The sequence below is a fragment of the Aquila chrysaetos genome, chromosome 4, assembly GCF_900496995.4.
Source record: "Aquila chrysaetos chrysaetos chromosome 4, bAquChr1.4, whole genome shotgun sequence".
In the NCBI taxonomy this organism is placed as follows: Eukaryota; Metazoa; Chordata; class Aves; order Accipitriformes; family Accipitridae; genus Aquila; species Aquila chrysaetos.
The window spans coordinates 53,089,116-53,104,616 of NC_044007.1; the positions used below are offsets into that span (position 1 = coordinate 53,089,116).

The 15,501-nt window shown below is 37.4% G+C and overlaps 1 protein-coding gene across 3 annotated transcripts in view; it reads right to left on the reverse strand.

Annotated features, from left to right (window-relative positions):
• Nucleotides 1-1,830: 1,830 nt before the first annotated feature.
• The window catches only part of YES1 (YES proto-oncogene 1, Src family tyrosine kinase), a 53,177-nt gene continuing 39,506 nt past the window's right edge, over nucleotides 1,831-15,501 (reverse strand). For all 3 annotated transcript variants that reach the window (XM_030011746.1, XM_030011747.1, XM_030011748.1), the window contains 10 exons: nucleotides 15,313-15,412; nucleotides 14,106-14,204; nucleotides 10,944-11,047; nucleotides 10,605-10,754; nucleotides 10,233-10,388; nucleotides 9,779-9,958; nucleotides 7,343-7,419; nucleotides 6,834-6,987; nucleotides 6,128-6,259; nucleotides 1,831-5,326 (listed from right to left, as the gene is read on the reverse strand). In XM_030011746.1, the coding sequence (XP_029867606.1) occupies nucleotides 5,118-5,326; nucleotides 6,128-6,259; nucleotides 6,834-6,987; nucleotides 7,343-7,419; nucleotides 9,779-9,958; nucleotides 10,233-10,388; nucleotides 10,605-10,754; nucleotides 10,944-11,047; nucleotides 14,106-14,204; nucleotides 15,313-15,412 (1,361 nt within the window). In that variant the 3' untranslated portion in view covers nucleotides 1,831-5,117. The remainder of the gene's footprint in view (nucleotides 5,327-6,127; nucleotides 6,260-6,833; nucleotides 6,988-7,342; nucleotides 7,420-9,778; nucleotides 9,959-10,232; nucleotides 10,389-10,604; nucleotides 10,755-10,943; nucleotides 11,048-14,105; nucleotides 14,205-15,312; nucleotides 15,413-15,501) is intronic.

The window sequence follows — 15,501 nt, forward strand, 5'->3', positions numbered from 1 at the left end:
TAAAAAAAGGAATGCTTTCACAGCAGTCAGCTTCAATGTTGGTACATGACTGATTCATCAAGTGCGCTTGTATTCAGGTTTCCCTTTTAAATTCCAGTTTGTTACTCAGACCCTGCTGAGTTTAACTAGGTAACTGTCCTCTCTCCTTTAAGAACAAATAAAAGCAACACAAGGGCCAACACGTGTTTCTACTCACTTAAAGTAAATGAAACACTAAGAGAAGGACAATGTTCTGTAAAAGTACACAGTGCTATGAATACTTTGATCCCCCAACAACAGTGGTTATTACAATTTGACAAAAAATATGCCTTTAAATTAAAAGAGAATGTTAAAAAAAAATAACCAATGTGCTACCTACAAGAAGCACATTTGCATGCAGAACTAACAAGGAAAATAAGCTCAAAGAGTAGGACCAGTAAAGAACATGGGTCCCATGGGTAATGCCTGAACTCTGTTAAGTTCCTAGGCATGCTGTACCCACATGGAGGAGGGAAACCTAACACAAAATCCTACATCCACATACATCTACTAGGAAAGAAATGCTAAGCTACTGGCCAGCATCTGAAATGCCATCACTCCGGGGCTGAGCTCCAGAGGCAAGCATCCCTGTCACTTTGGTATGCAGGGACCAGTATCTCTCTGGTTATGCTCTCTGTATCTTTTTTTTTTTTTTTTTTCCTAAGAGCTGATCAAGGTTCACTCTTAGAAATGACAGCAGAATGATGCTTGGGACTCCCCAGCTAATATGAAGGGGCTCTGCTGGGAACCAGTCAGGGTGAGCTGACCAGAACCACCAGAGAGAACAGAAGCAGCACTTGACATTAGCTTTGCTCCATTTCCATTGTGCACAAGGGAACAGATGCCCCTCAGTTCCTCTGCATTTCTACCTCCTTTTCAAAATATCAGAGAGGAAAACAGGTGACATCTGCTATGCCACACACCTCAACCTGCTTCCCTCTGCCCAGTTAAGTGTAGTACCTCAGCTGCTCACCTCCATCCTTCTGCCTCACTCTTCCCCTTTCCCTCCCCTATGCTAAGGGAGAAGCAGGGAAGCTGTTATGTTTCTCCAGCTAGCACTCTCCCTCTAAGTGTCAGAAGGGGAAAGCGCAGAGAAAAAAAAAGAACCTGGTCCTTGAACAAGCACTTAAGCCTGTGGCTGCGGGTGAAGTCCTGCAGTGAGTTCTGCTCCCCACTCTCAACAACCTCCTAACAGTCTCCCACAGCTGCCAACCACCTGTATAAGATCCACCAGTTATCCAGGATTCTTGATCAGAGCCCAGCTTTTACACTCGAGGCTGTTGTATCAAAAATAGATACAACCATCCCTTTTCTGTCTACTGTCTCTTCCCACCCTGTCTTGAAAAGGTGTCTGCCAGAGATGCGCATCATGGGGGTTCCCAGCCCTGCACTGACCGCCAGCCTCCTGCAGGGCCTGGAGGGTCAACAGCAGTCCTGTTCCTGCATCAGGATTGGGCTGAAGTAGGAGCATGATGTGCTGCTATGAAGGCACCTGCACTGCTAGGCATTTGCACAAATAAGGGTCCAAGTACCTACTGCACAAGATAATAGCTGTTGGATGAATCACAGTTCTGGACTTTAGCAGTTATCTGCCCAGACCTGCTTATGGTGCCCAAATCAGTTATTCAAATTCAGTCCTAAATTCCTTAGCAAGGTGTGAGAATTTGAGTCTCTGTTTGCAATGTACTGCTTAGCTTAAGTGAGTGCTCCTGTGGTTTAAACCCAACGTGACTGCGTAGCTCTAAGCAAAGTCTTGTGTGTTGGGGGAAAGTTGGCACAAATACAGACATCTACAGCATCTCCACAGAAAACTTAAAAACTGAGAAGTTTATTGGATTGAACAGATCAAAATAAATAACAAAAGTGGGGGCTCATTAAGTTTAGTTGTTTATATTAATTTATACTCATTCCAGCTGTGGCTAATGTGTTTTAGAATAAACAGTATTGTAGATGACTACGGGTAAGGTAGCATTCCGGCTTGATTCTACCCATCAGCAAACTCTAGGAGACTTTCCATGGCTACTTTTCAGTGGTAAGAGCTACTCACACCTAATGAAATGACAATTCAGTGGTTGGAAGAATAAGAACACAGAAGGTTCTTTTCATAATGCTTTATGCTAAAATAGGGATGTATTTTATCTAAATAGTAGGATCATACACATTTTTATGTTTGGAAGTTTACTCAAAAATAGTATGAAAATATTCTTAAAATACTACAGCTTGAAACAACGCATAACAGAAAAAATCTGCAGGTGTAGCATGCAGAATGGGTATCACAATGTTCTGGTGGACAACAGGGAGAGTACAGATTACCAGAAATTACATGAATGTTGTTACTAAAAATAGTAAAACATTAATTACATTACCGGAAATACTAAAAATACAGTAAACTTTGCAGTTTGTAGGTTCTGTAAGAAGAATGGGTTTAGTGCTGTATTAATTACTATTGAAACTCAAACAGTACTAGCTCCTTAATCTACAGTGGCACTGTACATACATGTCAGGATTTGTGGTTTGAGTTGTACTGGTCATTGAGACAGGTAACATTCAATGAAGTTGAGAAAACATCAGCTATCACAATAACAAATGTATAAAATTCCCTGAAAAATTGCACAGAAGCCAACAGTGGCTGCTAATACCAGATAAAGCAAGAGAGAGGAAATGTGTTTGCCCTACAGCATGGCATTGACTGCCAGCTGAGTCTACACTGGACTTGCTCTCACAAGAATCCCAAGTCTGTCTGTCTGTCTGTCATGGGAGTTAGTTTTAAGTCCAGACAGAATTGTTCTAGCCCATTCCTGCCAAGGACTTCTGAACTGCTCTAGAAAACGTCTCCCTTTTCACAGCAATAATGCATCACAAACTCAGCATCTTGTATGAAAATACATTAAAATAGAGGATAAAAATTCCCCTCCTTTTCCCCTCAACATGAAGGCTACTGTGCTTTTGTCCCCCTACCGCCTTCCCCCCTGCTCAAATAAGAAGATGCAATCAAGGAGAAATTTATTTTGAACCAATTCTGCAAAACAGTTCAACAATGCCATACTTTATAAAAATACTTAGTTACATAATTAAACTTATTACTATTTATATAAAAGGTGTGAATGTGAATTTTAAACTCTGTTAGGGTAAGAACCACATCAAGGTCTTCAGGTGAAACAAATACATTTTCATAAACATACAAACTCTTTTGGAGAAGTCTTATAATACACAACCATTTACAATGAACACGTTCATTAAGTTAGTGTTTTATTCCTTTACTATACAAGTGTTATTACAATGAACTGTTCCATTCAGTAATTAAAAATCCAAACAATGCCAGTGTCATTTTTGGCATTTTTTGTTATAACTGTATTAATACATAAACTCATATGATTGTGTTATTCATTTTAAAATATTTAGAAAAATTAAAATTCCATTGTATTTTGGTTTTTTTTTATTATTTTTTTGTGTGTGGTTTTTTATTTTTGTTTTTCTTACATAAAGCCCTTTTAAAATCTGATAACCACATATGTATAGGTGATGAGCAATGATGAGGGAAAATGAAAAATGATGGCACTGTTCCTACAAAGATCTGTTTGGAACTGGGATTCAATGTAGTGTAAACCCACGAAGAATGTTAAGTTTAGTACCAGAACTATATTACCATTTTTTCTGAAATTCATTTGTTGGATAGCTTTACAATGATAATATGAATTCCAACCTGGTAGCTAAGTAAGAGTTTAGTGTTTCAAAATTAAAGTACGTAAGTTGATCAGAAATTCAAGAACCTCATGCAAATTGTTGAGTAAAAGACATGATGTTATTGCTTGATATGTCAGTAGCCAAAGAGAATAAATCTAGATGTAGTGTCAGCTGGGCTGAATGCCAGCAAATTTCAATGTCACTATTCGGACAATATTAAATATATTTTATCCCTTTAGTTTTTAAACTTTCACATTTTCTTTTGTTTATTTTTTGTTAAATAATTCTGTAGGAAGGGCAGAAGTGGGAAGAGCAACTGCGTGTAAGTGTGTCTTAATAGTCAAGAAAAGCAAAAGTGCAATCAAATCCCTGAACTAGTGACAGCTAGCATTTGCAGCACCCACCCTTGTTAACACATATAAGCCACATACAACAGTACCAAACCTGTCTATGAAAAAGGACTAAAAAGTGGCCATTTACCAGCTTCAGTCTTGCTTTCCTGGTGAGCTTTGTTCAGGTAGTCTTCCCATACAAAAGCTCGCTGTTGGATTGGAGCTTAAAAGATTAAAGGCTTTCCCCCCCTGATTGTATTACATAGCTTCAAGTTCAAATATCATCATACTTTATCAACACAATTTTATAAAATATTACCTCATTTCCTAGTTACCTTCATTATTCTTAATTAGCTATGCAGAAAGAGAAAAAGAAAAATCTCTCATGCTACTTTCCAGTTATATTAATACAAGTATTAACACAGTGCATTATGCTCTCTAATTTCACTATTGAGGTCTACCATTTAGATCAAGTTTGTCATTCATTCTTCCAATTTCTCTTTTAACCTGCCTACCCTAATTAAGTCCATGCAAGAGGAAGCTTAAAGATCAAGACTATATATCAAATACAGTTGTACCATCTTTTTTTTTTTTTTTTTGAGCGGTGGGGCACAAACACATGTAATTTTGAACACAGGGAGTTTTACAGAACTGGAATAGAATTGCTTGGTCCCACAAAGTTCTTCTGCTTTAAAAATGTCTTACCCCAAGATCACTAATTCCAGACAATTCCCTCTTTAGTAGAATGATTATCAAACATTGGGAAAATAAAGGATTTGAAACATTGGTTTTTCTGCTGTTGTTCACACCAACACTCATTTTTCTACCCCGTATTTTCGGTAAGCTTCCTTTGGACCCTGAAAATAAGTTGGGAAAGAGGAATAAAAAACCAACGTCATTGGTAAGTTGGATTATAACACTTTAAAAGTGGTTTTGTGCAACTGCATTACGAAATTCCAGTTTGCCATTAAGAGCATGCAAAGTAACGAAGATTTTCTTTCCTTTGATTCCTTATAGACGTCAGGAATTCTTTGCAAGTCTTTTACATTTGGCAGATTTGTGCATGTTATATAGACTATTGGCTTATAAATTGTCTCCAGGCTGGTACTGTGGTTCTGTAGCAGTAAAGTAGTCCTCCAGGAAAGACTGTATATATTCAAATGTTGGTCTTTCATCAGGGTCCTTCTTCCAACAGAGTTTCATTAACTCATGGAGAGACTCTGGGCAGCCCTGTGGGCAAGGCATCCTATATCCACGTTCCACTTGTTCCAGAACTTCCCGATTCACCATCCCTAAAAGGAAAGCATTTTAGCTCTGAATGACATTATACAAAGAACAGTTTCCCGAAGTTTTTCAAGTGTCTCTCCAGCTGCAATGCACGTGAATCTACCGTAACAGAACCTTTAATGAACGCACTTTATAACAAATTAGTTTTTTACATTTTGCATTAAATACATTTTCTGAAAATTATTTCATTACACTGGTAATTCCTCAATATCTGGTCCTTCTTCCATTTGTACGCTTTCTCATTCATATCCTTTCCCACTGCCTTGGGCCTGTCCTTTCAAAAAGGAGACTCAAGCACAAATACCTTCTGCCTGCCTTAGGTTCCCTTCAAGGACCACTTAATTTGAAATCAGGCCAACAAAAAGGCATTTTATGCCTAACAGAACCGCCTTACAAATTCCAGTCACAGCAAAATATCTGACAAAATATGTTATATATGCTTAGTTTCAAAAACTGGTCTAGCAGGTTCATGCTACCGATGCTCACTGTAGCCTGGGAAAATGTCAAAAGTAGAAATTTCAGGAACAGACAGATAGGAAAACATAAGGATACCACCTAATCTGAAATGAACTATTGGTCACATTTACAAATGCTATTATCTTAAAACACTTTAAAAAATATATAATAGTTAATCTGTAAATAAAACAAAGTAGCTTTGTGAACAAAAGAACCAGTGAAGCATGACTTAAGTTTTTGTCTCTGCTTGTCAACTGTGGGCTCTGAATGAAGTCAAAAAGTACAAAAGGTAGCTTCAGAAGCACAGAATACAACAAAGAAAAGAAAAATCTATTATATTTTCCTCTTACCTGGATATGGCACTCTCCCCTTTGTTACCAGCTCTGTCAGTAAAATTCCAAATGACCACACATCTGACTTGATTGTAAACCGACCATATAATGCTGCTTCTGGAGCGGTCCATTTAATTGGAAATTTAGCTCCTACAAACATTGGGAAGACAGATACTCAGTTTTCCCTTGGTTATGCATCATTTGCTTACACTTCAAAATATTTTAGAAAGAATACTGTACTCAAAAAATTTTTACATTTTGCTTTGTTGACAAAATGCAAGGTGGTTTAGTATTTTAGTATTTCAAACTGGAAACCAGTTTCAAACTAGGGGAGCGACTACCAGCTACAATTTTTGGAAGCAGCTAAGACATCTGGGATTCTTAATTAAATATATTTCAAAAAGTGGGATGATCTTCAGAATCTGATGAGCAACCTCTCTGGAATTTCAGCTCTCTTCAAACTGTAGCAAGTTTTACCCCCAAAAAATAACTAAAAACATTTTTTAAAACATAAGCAAACTGCCAGACAATTTTGAACATTAAAAAGTTTACTAAAATTGCACTTAGGCGAGGGGACCAGTTAAACATAGCTATGAAAGCATATTTATATGCATAATCTTTATTCATGCGGACAGAATACACAGACACATTCTGCTAAATATAATAGTTCTAAGTAACTTGAAAGTAACTGGTCTTATTTATTCAGTAAATAAATCGGTCTTACCTTGTCTTGCAGTGTACTCATTGTCTTCTATTAACCTTGCTAAACCAAAGTCTGCTATTTTACACACAAGATTGTCTCCTACAAGAATGTTAGCTGCCCGGAGATCCCTGTGGATGTAGTTCATTCTTTCAATGTAAGCCATGCCATCAGCAATCTTAAAAATAAAGTTTTATTAAAGATTATTTTTCATGACTATATACATTTCTCCCGAGCATTAAGCTGTACCCCTTTATCTTAACTCCATTCTCATTGTGTAAGTATAGGAAGTATAGCATAGCAAGAGCTTGTGACAGCACTGATTAGAGTGTGTCTGGTTATACCATATCTGCTAATTGGGAACTGTACTGTTTCTTTTTGAGAAATTACAAACCTACAACAGAAGACGAAAGACAGAACAGCATACAATAGCCAGAGTGTTCAAGGTCTAGTTTAGTTTAGTTGATATCTCATATACTTTTAAATCTCTTTCCTAAGCAATAAATACAGTTTTCTCGGTTTATACAATGTACCTGAGCAGCCATGTCCACAAGCTGTGGGAGTTTCAAGTATTTCCCTTCTCCTTCTTTAAGGAAGTCTAGCAAGCTGCCTGTATAAGATGACACATTTGGGGAAAAAAAGAAGGAAAAAAACCAAAACATTAATTTCACCTGAAAACATGAATGAAATTTTTTTTCCTAGACATTACAACTTAGACATTCATCTCTCAAAATCTGTGTTTGAAAAACCTGTCGTTTAACAAAATACATGACTCAATGACTATACCTGTAGTTGACTCTGCCCTGATAACTAGTTAGTGCAAGTTTTATTCAAGTATTTTGGAATCCATTTCAATAATTCAGCTAACTAAACACTAATAAACCAGACTGCTGCTTGATGATTATATGGCAATACATAAGGATTTTTCCCAATATTCCTGGTATCAACACACTTCCTAGTTGGACTTTTTTCCACAGTGAGATTTATAATTAGAGAACAAAAAAACCTCCTATCCATTACTTAAATTTTTCTGCCAGCTCAAATAATATACTAAAGAAATGATTCTGAAATCGTTGCTTTTATTTTGTTGCGTTGTCTTCCTTACAGGGGAAAACCAAACTTGCATTCTTCCATTCTTTACTATATATTATCTTCTCCCATTTACATAATGCAATCATTTCCAGAACATTACAACATAAGTAGTATTTGAAATCAGTTCCAAGGACCTGTACTCCTTTTAAGACATTAATCTTTACATGCATGGTAAAACTTTGTCTCTGACGTAAGAGCTTTCCTTACAGGTGTTATTAAGCCATAAGGGTATAGGAACATGATCTCTTTATTAAGAAACTTGTGAAGACTGATAACTAATCAGTCTCATCACAGTCAAAATTACAATGACAAAATTGCAAGTGTGATGATGGTGGGGAAAAACACACTGAACTGCAGATCTTGCAGTGGATTCATGGCTGTAGCTGTGAATTAGGTACCTATGATGTGGTTTTAGTCACTTGCTGTATTTTTGCATTGAAAGTAGAAGTGTGGCAGGCCAGACCCACACTGCTGCTGATGTTTGCTGGGTGTGTTTGCACAGACTTTTCTCCATCTTGGTTCATGAGCTCAAAGGACTGAAGAAGAGCAAAGATTTCACGTTGACTTCTAGTAACCTGTCCACATTGGAAAAAAATTTTGGGTACTGTGCAGTTCATACCCACCTCTTTCCCTTGTAAAAGGAGAAAGAAAAAGAAAAGGAAAAAAAAAAATGTTCTACTAACTTTCAAGTATGACCCACCAAAGAGGTTTTATGTTTTTTGTAAAATGTGAGAAGTTTTTGAAATGAAAACAGAGGCTTCCAATGGCATTTTGAATCCATAACTTAGATAAACATGCAACTACTTTTCCAATTCTTCACGTCTGCTTTTGCAAGGTAACATCCCAGTTCCGGTTTTAATCTTTACTTTTTCTTAGGCAGAATACTATAGAGCTTTTTTTTTTTTTTTTTCCTGACTGCCTGGCCAAAACCTGATTTCTGAACAATGAAAACTGATTTTACATGGCAGCTTTAACATCTGACAGAGAGACTGTCTAGTGTTATTTAGGAACAACACCACAGAAGGAACTTTTTATATTTTCTACTCCTTTCTACCTTTTTAAACTTATACAATGCCTAAAAACCCTATCCAAGCAGGAAAAAAAAACCCACCCACATATTTGTGGCAGAGTACTGAACACAAGCAGCCACTCTCTTGGACTTTAACACTGTTTATATTTCTTATCAGGATAGCAAAATTTCTCTGTGAGGTGAACAGAAGTCTGCATTTTATAAAACTGGAATAATTGACTTGAAAATCTGCTGCTTCTTAACACTAATATGCTTATGATGTTTATTTCTACATTCAGCCTAAATCTCTAAATCTGTTTCAGCAGCAGGGGGAGGGGGAAACGATATAGAGCAAGGGAAGAAGGATGAAAGACTGAAAACAAGGAGGTAAGGGAGGGAGTCTGGAAAAAAAACCTCAAGCTTTTTAAAATTTACTATTACACTCCTGGAAAAGAAAAACTAAAAAAAAAAAAACAAACCACCCAACAAACCCAAACCCAACTGATTCTGTTGCTGTGAGCATGATCTGTCTACAGGCAGGTGTATTCTCATAATAATATTCCCAGCTATACCATCCAATTTAAATGAAACAGGCAGTACACACTAAAAAAATGAGGGGGAAAAAACCCCAATCTTGTACTTGGAAGATTAGCAAGGGTGACAGAGATGTGCAAAAAAATCATGCCTCCACCCACCATCTAAATCAGAACTGCTTCAAGTAGGTCAAGCGTTGCTCATTTTAATTTAATCAAAATTACCACTTCCACTCCAGTCAGCTTAAACCTAACATTAATTAAACATTTAGTTTGTTGCTGGGATCTTAAATAATCTTTTAAATGTAGTATCTTCAAACTGTTCTGTCACACACCTTTTGTCATGAATTCAGTGACAATGTAGATTGGTTCCTCAGAAACGACGGCATAGAGCGGAACAAGTTTGTCATGTCGTAATTTCTTCATGATCTGAGCCTCCTGCAGGAAAGCTTCTGGCATCATTGTACCAGGTTTTAGTGTCTTGATTGCTACTTTTGTGGTTCCATTCCATGTTCCTAAAGAAACAAATTAGATTTTATTCTCCTCTATAATACTGAAGATATTTTCTGCTGAAACTGCTTTTTGCTTCCGTTTTGTTAGCTAACAGTATAATTATAAATTACAACTATATTGAATATTATTTTTCACCTTTATGTGACTGGTTGTAATTGGTACTTTTTCTGTTCAATTCTTTATCAGATTATCTTTTTAGATCCCAATACTGATTTACTGAAAATACTATTAAAACATTCACATGAACAACTGAAAGGTGTCACATTAAGCTCTTACCCATCCATACTTCACCAAAACATCCTTGGCCCAACTTAACTTCCAGCCTCAAGGATTCTCTAGGAATTTCCCAGGCATCTTTTGCTAGTCCCTGTGTTTGTGGTTTCACAGTGGGACACACGGTTGTTAGCTTATGACACAGCCCATCAGCATGTTCTGGAAAATGGAAAAAATAAGCTTTGTCATTAAGCAGGGGTTAAGGCTATAACAAAAGTAAGATCCTAATGTTGATAAAAAGAACTAGTCCATTTACTGTTTGTCAAAATAAAGAAGAAATTTTATAATTGTGAATTTTAAAAATAAGCTACATATGAAGGTTTTTTCCTCATGATAGTCACAAGGTAGCATTGGGACACTAGAACTTGGGCTTACCTCTGTAGTGTTTCACCAACTTCTGCAGAGATTCAAATTGTGCTCTAGTTGTGATATAGTATCCACCATTGTCAAGTTTTCTGATTTTGTAGTGTTTCACATTATCACCTCTGACCTCGTCCCAGTCACGTATGGAAAGGGAGTAAGCACCTAGGAAACAAGTCATACTTTGCTCTTCACGAAAAATTTAAAAAACGTATTTAATGTATCTCCCCCACTGTCACTATACACGCGTGCACATGCATATATAAAATGTGATAGATGTAAAAATGCTCATTATATCCACCTTGGTGGGGTGGGGGGTGGGGAGAGAGAAGAGATATACATAAATATACATACCTTTAGTGGTTTCGCTCTCTCTTACTAAGAAAATACCACGCTGGTTCCCAGGATTTAAAAGTAGCCTTTCTGCATCCTTCCTGCCCATCTTACCAAAATACCACCTAGAAAATGTTAAAGGAAATATGTGTAAGTAAAAGCTTCCTATGCTTTGGTAATCATACAAATACAAGATTTAGAAATCTCAAGCATTGACTGGACTACCAATATCCCAAAGCAGTTACAGAGCAACAAAAGTAATGACATCCATATAATCAAAATATTTAGATGACCTATTTCTATATGACTCTCATTTCTATTGTTTGCAAAATACATGTAAAGAGGCCTCTATCTGCAAATACTGTGTTTTTCTGATGGTTTAACAATGGACATCAATGGTACTTAACATTGAAAGTAACTTCTGGTTAAGGAGTTCACAGGTCAAGCTGAATCAGATGGCATACTTTGGTAGCACACTCAAAACACTGCAGCAGCTGAAACTAACTTCCGTAAGAAGTTTTGGCTGTATGTTAGAAAACAATATTTAATGCACAGTGGGTGTGCATAAATATCATTGGATCACAGGTTTATTCAGGTTGGAAGGGGCCCTTGGGAGATCTCTGGTCCAGCCTCCTGCTGCAAGCAGGGCCAGCTGTGAGATCAGACCTGGTTGCTCATAGTGTTGTTCACTCCAGTCTTGAAATCCTTGAAGGATGGACCCTGCACAGCCAACCTTGGGCAACCTCTGCCCCTGCCTGGCTGTCCTCAGGATAACAAGGTTCTTACATCCAGGTGGAACATCTCCTGTTTCAACTTCTATTGCCTCCCGTCCTTCTCTATCTCAGTAGAGGGAGCACTTTTTTTCTACTGATCATTTAGAAACAACCCTGTGGTAGGTATCATTTACTTCTCTATGAGTAACACTCCATCTTTGTTGCATCATTCTGATACTGAAAAGTAAGCATATGTTTTAAAACACCACCTGCATTTTTTCTTGCCTTAAGTTCTTTCACAAAAGGAATTTCTTCTTCTATGCTCCCACAGTGTGCTTATCCTGATGAACAGACTACATACAGCTCTGTCCTGAGCCAGTGATAATTTTAAGGTCCATCTCCCAGTGAAACCCCAGACTTTGCAATAACACTTATTTCTAACTACATTTTATTTTGATTGTGTGCCTCAGAAGCCACAAAATGATGCAAAGTGTAAATCTCAAACGTTTTCATTTGGCACCATCATAGCATCAAGCAGATCTGGCTTCATGAGTGTTGGGAGAAGAAAAGTAGTGTTGGAAACTGCTGCAAAACAATGGTTTTGTGGGTGAAACACTTTGCGGGGGGAAAAATGTAGGCAAGAAGGGATCATTTTGTTGGCCTGTGAACAGAATGGCCTGTGCAATCACTTGGGAATTTGAAACTTATTCTTGCTTTGTATAGTATTTGCAGTTTGACTGTTTAAGTAGATGTGGAAAGTTAGAATCGGATATAAGAGTACATACACTTGAGACAATTTGGATGTAACCAATAATCTTATTGAAGCAAACTTGAACCCTAGTTAATTACTTCACATGAAAATGCCTCTTCCCCAGACTACTACAACAATTTACAAACTATATTGTAAAGTGCTATTTTATTTCATTACCTACAAAATAATAGTAGGGTTTACTTGTTCTTTTTATGAGCATTAAACATTTATATTATAGTATCATTCAAAAGGCACATGGACAACACGGATCACATCACAAGCAGTTTGTGATATAAATGCCTTCAGCTTCGAAAAGACCACTTAAAGAAAATCCTAGCAACTTGGGGCTGCGTATTGCTTTTGCACTTGTAACTCCAACTGCAATCACAACAGAAAACCTATAAACACTATCAAAGCCCAGGGCTACCAAATGAACTCTAAAGCAAATTAACTCTATTCTGAATGCTGTGATGATATTTAATAAAATTAGCACTAGTTCTTTAAAATAGTTTAAAAAAGCTTCTTCACTCATCACCCCTCACTCTCACCTCCAGTCATCACATAAACTTATGACAAATCCCACCACCCTGTTTTGCCAGTCTTTAGGAGCAATACTTTCTTTGCAGAAACACTGCATTCTTAGTTTGCAAAGGGCTACTGTTTCCACTTTACCACCCCTGCAGCTGTAATGACAATATGCTTTTATTGCATAGTTTAAAAAAAAAACAAACAAAAAACGCCCAACTTTTTTCCAAAAAATCTGAAGTCAATGATTTTAAAAGCAGCTGAAACTCAAGGGCATAAAATAACAGTTTGTCTTTGATGCAATCATTTTTTAATAGCAAAGAGCCAGGTGAAAGCAGCAGCAACATGCTAAAGTCTCAGCTTGAGATTCAGGAAACATCTTGGAAATCGGGCACTTTGCCCAGAAGAGCAGTAGCAAACACAGAAGTGTGCAGATCACATATCAGGGAATTGCTTATTGGCAGTACCATACCTGTATATTGAAGCAAGAGCTGCGGAGCTTTATATTTCTAGTACAACAAATACAACTAATCCCTTGGAATAAATATAACCTGAAACTGTACCCCAACTCTCAGTTCCCACTGTTACTTTGTGTGATTTTGTTAGCACTCTGTGATCTTTGTAAATAAATGTAGGAAGTACTGGTACCCAAAGCAATACAATTTTCCCAATTCATAGTAGTTCTTAGTGTGCCTAACAATTTTGTCACCAAAAAGTTGTTATAGATTAACAGATTAGTAATAACGGTCCACACAAATGATTTTTTAGAATGTAAGATTAGGTGCTACCAAGGAAATAACTGATCTTGAATTAGGGTTTGGCAAGCAAAAATAAGGATAAAAACCTAGAATTGATGGTGTGTGAACTCTAACTAAAAACCATCCACTTTTGCTTTATATGAAACACAATGCATGTCCCCCAATTCTTATCTTCATTATTGCATTCTCCCATCCTTTCTCCTTTAGCCCTACATATAGCAAGCAGGCATAAAACATTTGCATGACTGCCCACCTCACACTTACTACTAATTATACCTTTGATATCATGCAAGTAGCATTGCTATCCTTCAATTTGCAGTATTATCCTACTTTACCCCTAAATGTTACATACACTGAATTAAAGGAATAGTGTCACTACAGGGCACAAAGTGTAGAATGCATAATAAGAACAGATTGACAGGATACAATGTCTTACTCTTCTGCTTGAATAGAGTCTGCAGGAGCTACATAATTGCTTGGGATGTAGCCTGTTTTTCCCGTAGCAATGGATCTTGCTTCCCACCAGTCTCCTTCCCTGCAATGAAACATCAGTTATCTCTTCCACACATAAATAATACATCATTCCCGAGCACCTATAACATCCTCACATATGAAAGACAGGTTAAATTTAGGTAATGTGTTATTTTAAATATGAAAGCATCTAAAATAGTTTGTGCTGCATCTAAATATATTTTTCTTTTCACTGTAAGCAACACGAGTGCCTCTTAGTGGAAGTCTGAATAGTAAAGATTTGGGTTTTGGGCTTTTTTAAAATGTAAAAACAATTTATCAATATATGCAGAACACAAACCTACAACAAAACATTTTATGGCAGAGATGTGTAAATAAACTTCCCAGTTCTCTAGTCTTCATCTGCCTCTCCCAGATCATTCTGCCTGTGTGCTGACAGTAAGCAATAAAGGAAGCAGGAAGTCAGCTAATAAAATTAGAGAACTGGACGAATGAAAACTGCTACATGTATGAATTAGAACTATTACCACAGCCAATAGCTACACGTAAAGAAATTTCCAGGGTGAACAAATTATTTCCTTTTCACTAGACTTCCAGAAATCAGGCTGTAATACTGTTAACGCTGCTGCAACTGAACTAGAACAGCAAACTACTAATAAACTGAGCATGGATTTACTGTGGAGGCCAGCTAGACGCACTTCCACGGTGAGATGTCCCTGCCTACAGGCAGTGCACTCACCTCCAGCATTTGCCAGTGCAGTGCTGCCCGCTGCACCCACCTCCCCGTGAGATATGGAAACCTGTCAGAGAGAATCTGCAAGGTGCAGAGCCTTGGATGGGACAGTATGTGTCTCCACCTCTGCTGCCTTGCTGGAGCAGGGAGTGGAAGGATGCCACCCAACCAACTGAGGACGAGAGGCTTAGAGCTGTCCCAGTCACTACAGTTCTGTATCTGCACCCAAACCATGAGCTCAGCCTGAAAGTTATTGTCTTACCAGTATCAATATTTTAACCCCATGCTTGTTGAACATTGCATGCATTCAAGAAAAAGAAAAAGAAAAAAAAATAAAATCTACTCTTCACTGAAATAGGATACACAGATTTCAAGAAGAGTTGAGGATCTATTTATTCCCAACAACAACCAAGTCAAGTCTGTGAATGAGAACACTTACGTGTTATTTATTATCTGGAACCGTTCACCTTTCTTAAATGAAAGGTCATCTGTAGTTCTAGCTTCATAATCATATAAGGCCACAAATACAGTAACACCACCTTAGGAAAAAGAAAAAACCCCATATGATAGAGCAGTAGCATTGCAACACTTGATTTAAGGACTCGTCTGTGAAACAACTCATCAGTTT